The sequence below is a fragment of the Botryllus schlosseri genome, chromosome 4 (assembly GCF_051294905.1).
Source record: "Botryllus schlosseri isolate E-star chromosome 4, Bs_hap1, whole genome shotgun sequence".
Classification (NCBI taxonomy): domain Eukaryota; kingdom Metazoa; phylum Chordata; class Ascidiacea; order Stolidobranchia; family Styelidae; genus Botryllus; species Botryllus schlosseri.
In genome coordinates, this window is record NC_137239.1 from 20,154,627 (window position 1) to 20,170,593 (window position 15,967).

General features: G+C 40.2%; 1 protein-coding gene across 3 annotated transcripts in view; it reads right to left on the minus strand.

Moving 5' to 3' along the window:
• LOC145437320 (uncharacterized) overlaps positions 1–11,196 on the minus strand; it is a 46,944-nt gene extending 35,748 nt beyond the window's left edge. Inside the window, exons 1-5 of one of the 3 annotated variants that reach the window (XM_080314523.1) lie at positions 11,014–11,195; positions 10,031–10,213; positions 9,308–9,484; positions 6,680–6,847; positions 3,549–4,721 (exon numbers count right to left, since the gene is read on the minus strand). In XM_080314523.1, coding sequence (XP_080170649.1) covers positions 4,651–4,721; positions 6,680–6,847; positions 9,308–9,484; positions 10,031–10,213; positions 11,014–11,116 — 702 coding nt within the window. In that variant the 5' untranslated portion in view covers positions 11,117–11,195 and the 3' untranslated portion in view covers positions 3,549–4,650. Of the gene's footprint in view, positions 1–3,548; positions 4,722–6,679; positions 6,848–9,307; positions 9,485–10,030; positions 10,214–11,013 lie in introns of those variants that run through there. The other 2 variants (XM_080314520.1, XM_080314521.1) reach the window with 2 other exon arrangements.
• Positions 11,197–15,967: the final 4,771 nt, after the last annotated feature.

Genomic DNA, 15,967 nt, shown 5'->3' on the forward strand with positions numbered 1-15,967 from the left:
GGGAGACGAAATGGTACACCAACCTTTGAACATCAGCACAATGAAAATCGACCGTTTGGAATGCTGCAGTACATTAGCATTCGACATTGGAGCATGGGGTATTGCAACCCACTTCAACCTAACTTCAATTTGCGAAATACACAAATTGCTCGAACGGTAAAACCGGTAAATACAGTACTCGAAAAAAAAACTGTATTTCTATATTCGCGTCTAATCAATAATTAATACTGGACTCGGATACTAGCATATTCGAATCACTGTACCTAACTCTACAAATGACGACGGGTATCGACGCACCATAAAAATGAAACAGTAATAGCAACTTGTAACTGTTTCCCTTTGTAACATCATTGGAAGAAGAGAGAAAACATTTCTGATTTCATCCAATGCCCGCAACCGTATCACCTCCATTGTAATGTTATTGCCCGTGTCGATAATTTGACGTTTCAATAGAATACCAACTTTATATCATAAAAGTGTTTTCATATCAGATACCAAGTATCAACACCAACCCTCGTTACCCTGTTGACGCGGTAGATTTCTATGTTCAAACGTCGGCTCCATCATTCGTCGGCTCGTTCCAATATAATTAATCAGCTTATGAATAGATCGCTTACACCTGGTTGCGAGTAAGTTACCGCATTAACAGTCGTGCATCTGTATTAGAGAACTCTATAATGCTAACATACTTGAGACACCTATCGACAGTGAACGATTCGAGTCGGGCGCGCATCCCAGCCGTAACTCATTTTTTGTTACTGTTCTCGTAGATACAACTTGATCAATAGATCAGATGGGGGGAGGCGTTTGGCAAAACGCATCGGTTTGCGCAGCAGAAATCATTTAACTGAGGAGAAAGTACGACGACCTCTGCAAACACTGCAAAAAACCGGAAATCGTGCAGCACATTTTGCTGCACTGCCGTCGACTTGTTTCTTACCGAACCTATTTATTCGACAGGGCTCGTGAGCACGCTCAAAATTGCGGCTACATTTAAAAATATGGGCCTGATCATTGTCTCCTGTCGCGGAGATCGTTCTATCGCAGAGGTGGGCAAACTGCGACCCACGGGCCGCGGGCCGCATGCGGCCCGCAACACCAATTTGTGCGGCCCCCGAAAGGCTCGAGAAACGTATTAAAAATATTGATAAAAAGCGTACTGAAAATCGAATTACTGCAGGACGCGATTAAACTTTTTCTTATCATATTTCACCACGATAACTATATGTTATATTTTTACTATAGTATATTTTTATTTCATTGCTGACCTGATAGCCCGATCTCAACACCAACGCATTTTAAAAAGTTTCAACTGCTAAACATCCGAGAAAGTCATAACCGGGAATAACTTTCGGATCACGAGTGTAGTTTTTTCATTGGCAACTCCGGCAAGTTTATTACTTTTAGTTTTGTACTTGGAAAAACCGATTCTTCCTGCTTCTCAACAAAGCAATAAAGTCTGTGATTTCAACTGCCACTGTGATTGTCGGTACGTGGGAAGAACAACTCAGCGCTTGCAGGAACGCATCAGACAACATTTTCCGAGCGTTATTAGAACGCGCACATTAGACTCTCGCGAAAAGCAGCCGTAAGTGATCTGCGATTACTAGAACGTAATCAGGCCATGGCTATGAGCTCTGCCATCGCCAAACATTTGGCTGAGAATGCAACTTGCGCTAAAAACTATCGCGATGAAAGATTCTCCATATTATGTAGAGGTCGCACTCATTTCCATCTGTCTGCACTGGAATCAACTTTTATTAAAATCCACCGACCGCGTTTGTGTCAGCAGAAGGAATTTTTAGTTAGTCTCAAAATTGGCCACTAGCTGCGCTCGCGGTTTGCCTGTATTTCATTTCATGTCGTTTGTTTCTATGACGTCATAATTGGTTGTATGCAATGTAGTTAGATGCATGTTTTTGAAATTCTCCATTCGCTGACGATTACCCCTGAAGAGTGTCAGCTCGAAAAGCTTCGGGTTTTAATATATTTCTGTCATGAATATATTATTAAAATGTATATTAAATTTCTGTACCCCAAAGAGTCTCTTCAAATCCCGAATTTATATAGTGCGGCCCGCGAATGGATTGCAAAGATGTTGAATGCGGCCCGCGAGCTAAAAAGTTTGCCCACCGGTGTTTTATCGTCTGGTGAAAATTTGTAAACTTGTACTCCAGAATCTCTTCCCAACTGTTCAGGAAGTTTATCTATAGCAGTGATCTGGAACCTTTTTTGTCTGAAGAGCCATATTGACCCCATATTTTCCATTTTAACTTCAAAAGAGCCATACATTTTAATCAACTAATACGTCACAATTGAAAAATCGTGACGTCATGGTAGCGCAAATTCGTCGACTTTCGTCAGTTATACGAGATCGTAGGTTCGTCTTGACGAAATTCTTAAATGCGAGGACCCATGCATGGGGACACAAGTAGGCGGAGCCAAACATGATGGTCACTACACAGCAACATGTATACGCACTGTAATGTGTGATGCGTCAGTGACGTGGTTTCAGGGGAGGCACGTGAGGCAGTGCCTTACCTATCAACTAGATTTTGAACATTTTTACTACGAAAATCACGCAACTTGCCTATTTATTGTTCGAAAATATAGAGGGGAGATAAGGCATAGGTGAGGCACGGCCGGTATTAGCATAGCGCAATTCATCGTAAATATCATAGAATTTATAATAACTGATCACACTGGTCAACACATATTTTTAGGCATACAAAGAAAGAGTGGGTTTGGTGGTTCTGAAGGGCACTGATTTCGAAAATGGCCTCAGTCTTTTTTCAAATTGGCTCTTGTTTTGGAGATAACCGATGGGGACGACATGAGGGTTCTTCATATTCAATTATTATCTACTGAAGTGCAGTATAAAATTAGAAAAAAACTATGATTTTATTCTTGCCAAGTGAAATATTCAATGGTAAATACAGTAATTTTGGACTTTTTTATGGGTACAAGAGCCAACCTCTAATCACTAATGGGATATTCGTAATCAGCATCCTCGAAATCCCCAGAAACAGCACTTGGATGTTCTGCCCAATTTTTTTTTCGTTTTGTTGACCAGTGTAATAATTGAATGTAATTGCCGCACCGATTCCGATTCGATTTTTCAATTCTCAAAGTATTCGGCGGTAACACAACGTTGTGCCACACACCTACATTGAACAGCAACTACAAAGCCAAGTTGTCAATCAAGAACGTTGATCACTATGGTGTTGTTTGCAATTTGAATTTGTAATTGTGAATGTCATTTCCACGGAGTTCATTTCTCGCCGTAGATCAGGAAGACAATGTGTATTTGAAGACTGCATTGTCATACAGGCGTCGCCTTCTCTGCTATTCTGATTGAGCAATCAACGCATCGTGCAATCCGAGATTTCGTGTCGGATACTTCGAAATTCGGGAATGATATTGGTCGCAGGCGAGACAGCCACTTGGATTCGAGGATTTTGAAACAGGGTCCGAGCCCCTAACCCTGAATACGCCCACTGTTTTCACCTCTCAAAGACATGTTTATACTGCCACAAGAATAATTATACTGGTCGTGCTGAAGATTTAATAACCAGTTGCTGCAATATTGATAAATTATGCACACAATTTGAATTTTCGAAAAGAGCCATACTTTATGCCCAAAAGAGCCATATATGGCTCGCAAGCCATAGGTTCCCGACCACTGATCTATAGGCTCCTCCTTACCATGTGATCCTCGTATGCGATGTCTTTAAAAAAGCCTAGAAGTGGTACGAGTTACTAGAGGCCGATATGGAATCAGAATATTGGCCTGGTGTTAATGACCATTACAGTCGATTAACGCCATGAACAGCACAAACAACACAAAGACAACAAATTGTAGGCTACTGGTCTGCATCTTGCCTCAATAGTTCGTGTTCTTCCGCCTGACAAATGCGTCGACTATTTTTTTTAAATATACGTCCCTTATTTTTTATTACGATAGCCCTTTCACCTCCGTGACACATCTTGCCTTAGTGGCGGGAAGCGTCGTTTTCTTCACTATTATTTATTAATTATATATTAAGTTTACCATATTTTGAGATCCGCAGAAGAGGACACAAATTATAAAATTTATAATATCGAACGAGAAAACGGGTAATTTGAAAGTCTTTACATGAAATAATAATGTTGTGTTGACTAAAAATAAAAGTACGTTTTTAAGACTCGACGTCCAGATTCCAGATTTCGCGTCAGTTATGGCGTTTTCTAGTTGTGCCTTTACAATCGCCAGATGGTTATCAAAGCTATGGGTGAGGACGAATTGTTAAACACGAGGACATTTGGGCGTACTCAGAGGACATTTTCGATTTTCTGAAATATGAGTACACAGCTAGAAGAGCGAATCTGCACCTAACTGAACATTTCATAGCACAGGAAGTCTCAACGTTGCTACGGCCTCCAGCGCTGTGTCTCTATAGCGCTCAAGATTTATTGGATCTGGGCATCTGAATAATGGTCGCGTGATCACTTGGTATCGTACGTTTGGAAGTTCGTGACCCATATTCCGTCATCAGCAGCTGTATGCCGTCTTCTTTCCGTGTTGGTCGCTTTCATTCGAGAGGCCAGAGTTGATCCTAACCGTCAGACTTTTGTTCTTTCTTCGGAATTTCACATATCGAACGCGCCTTCTCACATGTCAACGGTTACTGCTACGGCGATTGGAAGGAACCAGGTGATGATGTGTTGTGATAGGCTCCGGTCTGTAGAAGGACATAAAAACATTATGTATGTGGTTGATTGCATATATTTTAGTTCAGTCTGCACAAATATGGAAGATATCAATCGACAACTACTTATATATCATGTGTTTTTTTTTTTTGCGCCCAAGCTAAAAAACTGGCTCATTTTGGCGACATATGAGAGATAGAGAGAGAGAGAGAAAAAATCTTTATTCGTCTACATTACATATCAACATCACACAACAAAAATGTAACACAGTGAAATGCGACATGCAAGGTAGACGGGAGGTTCGATGTTACAGAGTCTTCAGAGCCGAGCCACACATGACAGGAGCAATTATCACAGTTGATAACTAATAGATAGACTAGGTCCATGTAAGCATAAAACTCTATGATTCGAAAAAATGTAGTCCTATTGCCAAACAATGTTCGGAATACAAGGCACCGGATGATTAATTATTTTAAAATGCTAACCCTGCCAAATTAAAATCAGATAACCTGAATAATTAGTACGAAACGATCATAGAGCAACTTAATCAATAAAAGTGAATTGTGCAATGGTCAGACTTACCCCGAGAAGACTAGTTAACTGTTAAAACCTATGGGATATCCTTAAGTAGCCTACTAAAATTATACGGCTGCAACTCTTCGCTATCAGGTATATGTGAGCAGTTGGGCAGAGACTGGTTAGCAGTGACTGAACTGTGGCGCCAGAAGGAATAGACCAGAGGACTCAAACACGATGCGGCCCGCGAGTTCATTTTGTGTGGCCCGCGTCGGCATTTTGGTTTTTGAAGTATTCGAAAACATTTAACCGTATATATCTTTTTTTCGATTTGATAAATTCAAATTCGCTCTAAAACCTTTCCAAAAACCGAAAACTACTCATTAATTGTCACTATCGCATCCCTTTCAGAAGTTAGCCTGCAGTGGAGGATCAGCTTTTACATCACATTACCTGTTTATGATGGTAAAACTTGAGCTGCTGATGATTTGGGACTGAAAATTGCTAATTGGAATTGGGCATAACCTTTTCGAGCCAATTCGAACTCTGACTGAATGGGTGATAAAATAAAAAGGTACTCGAGTTGAGTCGGGTCAAACGTTACAATCAAATAAGGAGTTGTGACTCGGAACGCCGTGACTTGGTATACAACCACGGCGCAACAAACTATCAAACTGTTATGGGAAACAGAAAGATATGAAAAGGTCGTAGGTTGCGTTACGTAGCGTATTTATCACGCTAAGCAGGCAGGTATGGCAACCATTGGCATTCCGTTGCCCCCTGCTGTATAGTTAGTTACATCCTCGTCATCGTGGGTCTCTTCAGCCAGGTTATTATCGCCAATCAAAGGGGTCGACTGTCGAGTGAGGTAGTGGTACGCTCCACAGTTCTAGCACCAATGGATGATCAACAGCCTAGTTATCGGGAGTATGCCGGAAACCCAGATTCGGTTATGCTCCTTCTATGCTCTGATATCAGATCAATCCTTGTTCAATTATAAAATATTCTACCGAGGCCTACAATTCTACCTAATATTTTGGCATATCAAATGTCCGCTAGCTGCAAAATTATAACGCGACAGCTTTTACGATGTCGTGCTGCATTTATACGATCACACGGTGTCTATAACTAATTATTTTGACACACCATGCAATGTATAACAACAACAATTTTATTGAAATATTTAAAAATGTAATATTTCGTGCTGGGCGTGAATTTACAATAGTAAATAAAATTTTCACGATGTGTATGAAATGCCAGTCAGTTAAGAAGCGCCTATTTGCCAATACATTGAATACAGCTATTATTGGTGCTGCGACCCGTGGCGTCATCAAAATCACGGAAATTGGCCCGCGAGCGCATTTGAGTTTGAGACCTCTGGAATAGACCGTACTTCATAAGTGCAGTAAAGCTCTTCTTCAAGACATGATATCGTCTCAATTTACGTAATATTTGATGCTGTATCAATTTTTACCTCCTAGAGTAGTGGCAATGTCCGTACTAGATGATGGTGTTGCTGTTGTTGTTGTTGTTGTTGTTGTGGGAGGAGGTATCAGTGAGCATTTCGTTGTGCAAAAATTTGTTGTAAACTCCGCCACACACTCCTCCTGTTCCGAACAACTGCTGCACGATTCATTCTCAGCTAAAACACAAACATTTCCCAAATAAACGATATTTTCCTAATCTAGCTAGATATTTATAGCTATGCATTATAAAACCGACGTTTTTTTTTAGGTATTCATCGTGTTTGTCGACTACTATGGTCAGTTACACCAGGCCAGTTGTCTTCATTTTTATTCCGTTGCTGCCGACTTCTAGCATGACCCACTTCTAGGCTTTTATAAGACACCGCTTACACGGATGAGATGGCGAGGAATAACCTAGAATTCAGTGGTTCCCAACCTTTTTCAAATATTCGCCCCTTTATCAAGCTCAACACAAATTTTCGCCCACCAATATTTACGGATCCAAAAAAGAGGACATATATATGGGAAATTTATTCATCTAATTCTGATCGCTAGTGAATTGACTAAAAACAAGGTCATTTTTTCGAGTAGGTGCTCTGAAAATAGGTCTCCGCGTCCATTTTCCGTTTAGTTATGACTCGGACGATTTTTTTTAACCTAAAAGAGGAAAGATTTTGACCTACAAATCACAATTTTGAATTGTTTTTAATCTTAAAAAACTTAATTTTGACCTCATGTATATAAATTAGGTGTGTTCCTATTAGAGGTCGACCGATATTGATTTTTACAGGCCGAAACCGATACCGATATTTCGACGCTCACAAGGCCGATAACCGATATCATAGGCCGATATTAATATGGAAGGAGCAGAGAACTATTTCGTCAAAAATATTATATATTAGGCAAAGTGGCACTTGTTCATGCCACAGAAAGGTGAACAACAAACGAGAAAACTGAAATCGAAAATACTTATTGCTTAATTGTGAACATTCGTTGAAATTTGGGATAACCCGAAAATCAAAACATGATACAGAATTGCAGATCAGTTCAGAAAAGGTAGATTGTAGTTAGATATAAAATATCGGTCGCGATATCGGCCTAGATTGGCCGATACCGATATTCGAGAAATTTCCAAATATCGGCGCCGATAATCGGCCAAGCCGATAATCGGTCGACCTCTAGTTCCTATATGTTAGAATTGTACTACTTTTCTTCAATGCTGGTTGGAACTGTCTGTCCTTATGAAGTAGTTTTGCCTAAAAAAGCTGATTTGACTAACAAATTTTTACCTGAAAAAAATTTATTTTAACGAAATCTGGTCCTTTATGAAGAATTCCAGTAGTTACATTACGCCTTATGGTGGAAATAATTGAAATTTGTTGTAGTAGGCTACAACGAACGACACTTTCCTACATCCTCCGGTAGAAAGTCCCTGTCCATACTTTGTAGGTTGCCAAGAATGGAGAAAGAACGTTCAACAGCAGCAGTTGTAGTAATCTGACAACAATGAAGTTGTGCGGACACTGCTGGTGACACATCGTGTTGCTTCATTCTGACAATGTTGTTCTACATCACAATTTTTCATCAGGCACTTCTTGATATAATAACCAATGCCCACACAGTTTTGCTTCAGTTAGGACATTTCGGTACGTTCAGCATATCACCATGTCAACCTACTTGTTTAATTTGACCGTTTATGATTCACAATGAGCAGATAATGTGTTGTGTACAACGCTAGGCCTATGAAGTAGGCTAAAGCTCTAAAATGTCGTATGATAAGCTCACCGACAATGCAAACATTTACGATACAAACGAAATGCAGGTAGCAGAAAAATCTGACTTTGTCAACAATTTTGACAATTTTTTGACCTAACGCTACAATTTTGACAAATTTTGACACATATTTTCATATCAAAAAATCGCCCTAGTTTTTTCTTACTCTCTTGTCATATGCAGAATAAGCCGTCTTCACGTGTATTTTTTGGCCGAGATAATGAAATATATCTCACCGAACGTTCTAACACTTTGGCCCCCCATCGCCCCCTAGTCGCCCCCTTTGGCATTTTCGCCCCTTATTTCCCAAAATCGCCCACGTTGGGAACCACTACATTAGACACTTTCAGCACTGGCCTTAGCGCCAAACAAAAATCTATACAGGGTGTAAATTACTAAAGCTATCCTTCATATGGTCAATTGAATACGAATACACTTGTCTTTCTTCTCATTCAAATATATTTCTTCGTTTATCATACTTTCATTTGAAGGCATTTCTTATTGTGACGATAGGACGGAATCGACGTCTAGCACTATAGCCGGTGCACTACTATATACACATCTATAATGTGGTGTAGAATTGGCATTATTTTTGTAGTAGCATAGGAGAGACATATATTTGAACTTTCCAATCCTCCACCCCCATATATGACTTCAAATGAGTGATTTTCGAATACTCGACTTGACTCGAAGCCTACTCGGCTCAGATACTAAACACTCAGTTATTTTATTTTTCCCAGCCCTGCTTATGGTCCACCCGCCAAGAGAGCATCAAGGCCAGCCTAGGCCAGCCTAGTTTTAATCCGTCACTAATACACTATACTTCATCATAGTATGAGAGTAATTAAGCGAGAAAGCACTACCTGACAAACATACGAATGGCAGTTGATCGTCACATTCCACGGGAAACAAAACAAGCTTATCAGTGCCAGAGTCCTGTTGCGCTGCTATGCAAGAAACGTCTCCTGCGGTCAACGTGTCATTCCACCTGTAACTGGCAACGTCGATTTCCGTCCCACGAAGGTATACTTTCGAATTACCTAAATCGACACCATAAAGTCTATTTTCTTGTTAGTATTGAACGCAGCATCTCTGGTAATACTTGCATTGTCCACATTTTATGTATGATTAGAATCGCCCCAAACTTTTAGTGTATGAGTTGAAGGCCGTGCATATTTTATGACAGGGTTTGATCCAAGTGTGTATAGTCTCTAAGCATGGTCATTGGTCAATCATATGTCCAGATTATGCAAAACTGCTGTTATGTGGAAATGTTCTATCTTACTTAAGTTTGCCAAGTTGAGCTGCCAACTCATTCCTTTTTCAAAGGAAACTTATGAAGGGATTTATTTGTCAAATCATCTTGGCTTAGTAAAAGAAAATAGCTGTGTCATGGCGTGGCTGATGAAGATTGCGCCACAATACTGCTTTCGAAATTTGACAAGCCAATAGCTATATCCAGAGATTTGCTACGGCGATGACCGTTGCATATAGTGCATAGTACGGATATATTGCAAATGTTTCGGAATCGTGTATTCGTACTTCTGACTAAATATTCCATTAAATTTGAAAATATATATACGTACTCATTGATAATGGTGTGTGGAATACACTCGAGTTTCCGATGATACGCACGTAGTCGATGAGTTGATGTCTTGCCGGAGCTAGAATTGTTAACGACCCACTGCAAAGCTCATTTGCCCCTTGATTGGTCGTGGTGCGCATGTATCTTGAATGCCTGCAACCTGCCCCGGTGAAGTCGCATGGATCTGTAAAGACTTATTCATGAGGAATAATTGTTTTCTTGGTGTCAAGCAGGCTGTATCTTTCCATTCATCAATATAGGATTCAGTAGACATTGTTCGACATTTCGTCATTACTGTGGATTTGATCTTTTGTCACATTATCTCTGGTATCATGAAGACACAGCAAAATTGTTTTAAAATGGATGTCACTTAGTATGCAGATAACCTCGTTTTATTTATATATGGACCCCAGATCAAAGCTCCACCAAACAAAAGTTGCGCGATCGAAACTGTGTGATGTAGCTGAATTCTGTTGGGTTCAGTCGATTATGGAATATAACGCCAAGACTACCACGGTTTGCTTTCGTCCAATGCTTTTATAAGCAGAGGTGGTCAGTAGCGAAGTACTTCTACTTTTTGGAAGTACTCAAGTAGTTTTCCTCTACTTCCGGTACTTACTCAAGTAGATCTTTTTTTCGCTACTTTTACTTCGTAATATTCATTTTGACAACTACATAAAGTTCGATATCTGCGTGACTGCTGGAGCGTGAAGTTGCTGTGGAAATTTCAATAAATTGCAGCCCCATTACGGCGGCGTTCTGAAGAAAACGTCTGCGGCCAATTTTTTTTCGTTTTGCCCTTCAATTTGAGAACCACATCATTTTTAAAGTGCAGTGCCTCTTTAAGACCGGAAACGGTCTGCTGGCCACTCAAAATCCCGTCGCGGGCCGCATGTTCCCCGTCCCTGCTATGTCTATCCAATCGGGTTGCGGCTCCTGTATATGCGAATTGCGAATATATTACCATTGGAAGATATGACTTACCCGTGGTGCATTGCCGTGAATACGCTGGTGCTGAATACGCTGGCGCAGACGCTATTGACATCAATACGTATAATATAACTGGTGTGGCTAGTTGAATCTCCATTATAACCCCAAATGATGTCGATATATCTGACTGCTAACGCAGAGAAAACACTGGCGACCAGCTGAATTCGCCCGGCACACTATATACCGAGTACGGTTGAAATGTAATGTTATGTTGCAATCAAACTTTCCCCATCGTATAACCGGGTAGCGTGATGATGGGGAAGCATAAGCGAATGTTTTGATGGCTATGCTACGCCCTTCTGTATTGTGCTATGTTCTATTATTATTATTTGTGGGGAAACCCGTTCAGGTGCGTCTGAACAATCAATGAGAAATTCCCGTTTGTAAACCATTCAAGGCGGCACCACGTTCTTGCTTTCAACTCAAAGAACGCAGTTGGGTTGCTCCTGAATGCTGTCATTTCCGAATAATAGCTTGGAGTTGAGATGTGTCAAGTCGCAACTTAATTCGATACTGTATTTACGGGTAGCGCTGACTATACAAGGACATTGATGCTATTGGACTTTATGTGTGTATTGCAGAGGGAGACGACCTACTTGAGCTGTAACGCTTGGTAAAAATACCTAATTCTGATCGAACTAGAATGTGCCAAGATCTGGAGCAGGCCATGAACCGGTGGTTGGCCGTAAATGAATTTGTATAGTCGGCCATGGAATTCACATGTGAGGACAAATAGGGCTGTTCAGGATGGAACAACTTTCATAAATTCCTTATTATCATTAGGTTTCCCATGGTTTATATCAGGGGTCACCCACGTGGTGCCCGGGGGCCCCATGTATCCCACGAGGACCAGATGAGTAGCCCGCGAGCCTGTTCTAAGAATAGATTGAATAGCAGCAATTACCAGTGAGCTTTAATTTATTTAGATTGATTTAGTTATTCTTGTTTAAATCACACTAACATGTAACTTAGAAACGACAATTCAGATATATAATCACTAAAAATGTTTGGTTCAACTTATCGTTGTGAATCAGCCTTTTCTGACATGCACTTCATCAACAACAAACACAGAATATCGGCATTGTTCGAACAATCGGAGAGTCGCAACGGGTCATCGTTATGGCCATTGTGTTGCGGTTACCCGATTGTTCTGAACAATGCCGATATTTCATACTTGGAGGGCGGATTCTAGGTGGATCAGTGCCTGATCATATTTTAATTTATATTTTTTAGAATCGGGACAACAGTAGCTTTCGATCAAGACCACATTCAATAATTTCTGCACTCGGGAAGATAGCTTTTGGATTGCCAGAAATCCTACAGTCGCTTACGCAAAACAATATCCACTCCAGCCTTAGCGAAGCGGAACGAAACTGCAAAATCGGTCGTTGCCGTTCCATGTTTAATTTCTATAGTTGCAGTGTCAAGTTACATATCATAGCACAGCGCAGTAGTGAGTAGTCGATAGCATGCAATGCTTTTCCTACGGAATGATATAGAAACAGGCACAATTGTTCAAGGTAGTCAGGAAAGCTACTCAAGTAGAAGTAGAAATAGCGATGAAAAAATCTACTCAAGTGCGAGTAGCAGCACTTCTAAACTAATTGAAGTAGAAGTAGAATTGACTGACTTTAAATCTACTCAAGTAAGGAAGTAGTTTTGAAAACAGTTTTAATTCGTTCGCATGAACCGTCAAAAGCTGCAATTTGAGCTATGTAGAAGGTGCAGACAGCTTGATTCGTATTGATACATCCCAGGAGTATCAATTTGCGACAGAATAAGCATGCGTCCGGATCATGAGATGCAAATTACAGTATTGATATGAAAATGCGATACTACCCTTTGTTTACTATAGAAGACCCCGTTTTAGATAACATTATGGCACGGCGCCCTACCCCTTATCACAAGGGCCCAAGTTTAGGCGAACAGCAATACGGAAAATCTTATACGGTTTCAACACTCTGCACGATTAGTTTACGTCAGGTGTGACCAGTCTTTTCGGCCAATGGGCCACATGAGATTTACGAACCATTGCGCGGGTCACTTGCATGTTGAGGTCGTTTTAAGTCGTCCGATAGGAACGAACCGGATTAGGTAACGGTAAAAAAGGAATTATATTACTAAACAACAAAATCGATAACACTTATGTCATGAAAACTCTGTGCACATGTCCTAGCCGCTCGAAGCGCGAAATTTTTTCGAAGGTAATGAAAGAATTAGGTCAATAAAATAATGTTATTTGCATACATTGTGTGTCGTTCCTGTATACCGCTGGGCTCATTTGGCCCACACATGATTAATCGGCGCTTGGACATATATCAATATCGAAGATTTCAGTGAACGTGCGTTTATCACTTTGTGCAAAGGTTTCATCGCTGACGATCTTTCGGCGAGTGCAGACGCGAAGTCGCATTTCGGACAACACGGTCTCGCATATATAATTACCAATATAGTAAAACTCAATTCTGTAAATAAGGCGTATTTTTAATTTCCAGGAGGAGCCACCAATAATAAAAGCAAGAAATTGATTGGCAATAAATCGCGCGCAGTGCTTGAAAAATATCGAGTCAAAAAAATCGGCCAGGAAATATTCTACTTTATGGTCATATACGAAGATCTACGAAAGTGTGGACGGCTCATGGATACGCCAATACGTCGGAACTGATATTTTAGTCAGTCATCAACGTCAAAAATCCGCGGTCATGCTAATCAAATTTTCGGTTGGTCTTGCAAGTTCACAATAAATTACCTTGCTAAATTTTGTTGTTTATATTATAACTAATTTCGAGAATTGCCTCGCGGGGCGCTCAAAACCTTCTAGCGGACCACATTTGACCCGCGAGCTACGGGTTGGCCGGCCCTGATATAAGTTAATAACAAATATTGTGGATCGTAAAATTGATATTTAGTGTAGCTTTATTTTCGGAAAATAGAGGCATTACTGCACTTGCTTTTATGCTTCAACATGCATGTTCTGCAGACAAAAGAACTGAAAGCAATTAGAACTCAATGTATGATACTCGGAATTGAAAGTGAAATACTAATACCACTTCTAAAAAGCGGAAACATATTTCATGTCTTTTGTCCACAAAGCTTCAAACGTGATCTGCTAAAACAGGTGTAACGTTAAAAAAGCCTGACTTTCCAGATTAGCAGGACACGTCGTGGGCTGCTAGATTACGATATGATAGGTAATTGCTAGATTGCGAAACGGCAGTTTCAAACGTTATGGTGGGCCATATTTACAGTGATGAAATATTTCATATGGGTTAAAATGCGGAATGAGCGGAACCAAGCAATCCGCTACATAAATTTTATTCACTGTTACTTTCGTGAAAACATATTTGTCACTCCATAACTGCTGTGCGCGAATCGCAACGAAATTTCTGGGCTTCACTTGACTTTTATGAATACTAAATGTTGGTACTCTGTGTAAACAGCCCCGAAATTCCTCAGGCTATCTTTCGTATTGGGGGATTAAACTACTTCTACTTGACAAACTGAAAGTAGCGAAAAGTAAGTAAGTAGATCACAAAATATTTCGAAGTAGAAGTAGAAGTATATAAAATCAGATCTACTTGAGTAAGTACCGGAAGTAGAGGAAACTACTTAAGTACTTCCAAAAAGTAGAAGTAATTCGTTACTGACCACCTCTGATAATGCATTGGACAATAATGTATGGCCGTATGGGCTTCGTACGATCGCATTCTAGCGAAAAACATAGGTATGGATTTGGAGGTAACATAATCATTTGACTGGTTCGGCCCGCAAGCGAACAAAAGGTTTGAATCCTGACCGTGACCAGATTGAGTTTGACACGCCTGGCCTAGATCATCAAATGACACATACAACATCCCAAATGCTAATTAGCTGTAGTCCTGTATTGATCGCAGAAATAGTCTCAGACTTATGTCATTCGAAGGGACTTTTTAACAACAAAACTTCAGTCACTTTGGATTAGAGTCGCAATCTGTAATTAGTAATCGCATCTTGTTCATGACAAGTACAAGTTTACATAATAATCATTCAACGAACAACACATTCATATTCGCAATTTATTCACTCTAAACTTTTCAACTGACCCTCGTCGGGAGTGGCCGTCAGTAAATGCGGAGATTGCAATTTGAAATATAAAGATGAAATGGGTCGTGTGACGTAAGAATGGTATAACAACAACAACAACGAGAGAATTCACAAAACGAGAGCGTTAAGCAAAAATGCAATTAGTGCAATACAAATTGGCAATAATATATAGCCAGAGACGCAACACTAATGAAATACATAGAGAGAATAGAGCCGGTCCTTTTGCCGACAAAGAATCGGTTGCAATCTCCGTATTTACTGGCGGCCACTCCGGACGAGGGTCAGTTGAAAAGCTTAGAGTGAATAAATTACGAATATGAATGTGTTGTTCGTTGCAATATTCAAATTCTGTACCACAAGGAACCTATTTAAATAATCACTCAGCAATTATGCATTTGGGGTGGGATATGTGAGCATGAGCACCTACAACTTAACATTCGAAAAGTTGTCACGTCGTCGACGCTACGATATTGCTTTATTACGGCACAGTTTTAGTATTTGTCGCACACTGTATTATTTTCTTATTACGCCCCTGAGCACTATAGTTACATGGGTCTTTGGCGACATGATTATAGTCCAATTATATAAGTTTGTTGGTGTATGGAGTCATCTTACATTACTGACGTCGATTGAGCTTTCATCGATCACCCTTACGCGCTACTTTCATTGAAATGTGATTATTGGCTAAAACATAGGACATATAGTTTTTCTTAGGACTGTGAAACGACATCATGATATCAGATGTATAATATTGGTATTGAGGAAGCCCCGGTTGCATCGCAATTTGAAACTGGTCGGGCTTCTCCAATAGGCCTTGTCCAGATCGGATGATCAATGAAGCAATTTATTCATGGAGATGGGATGT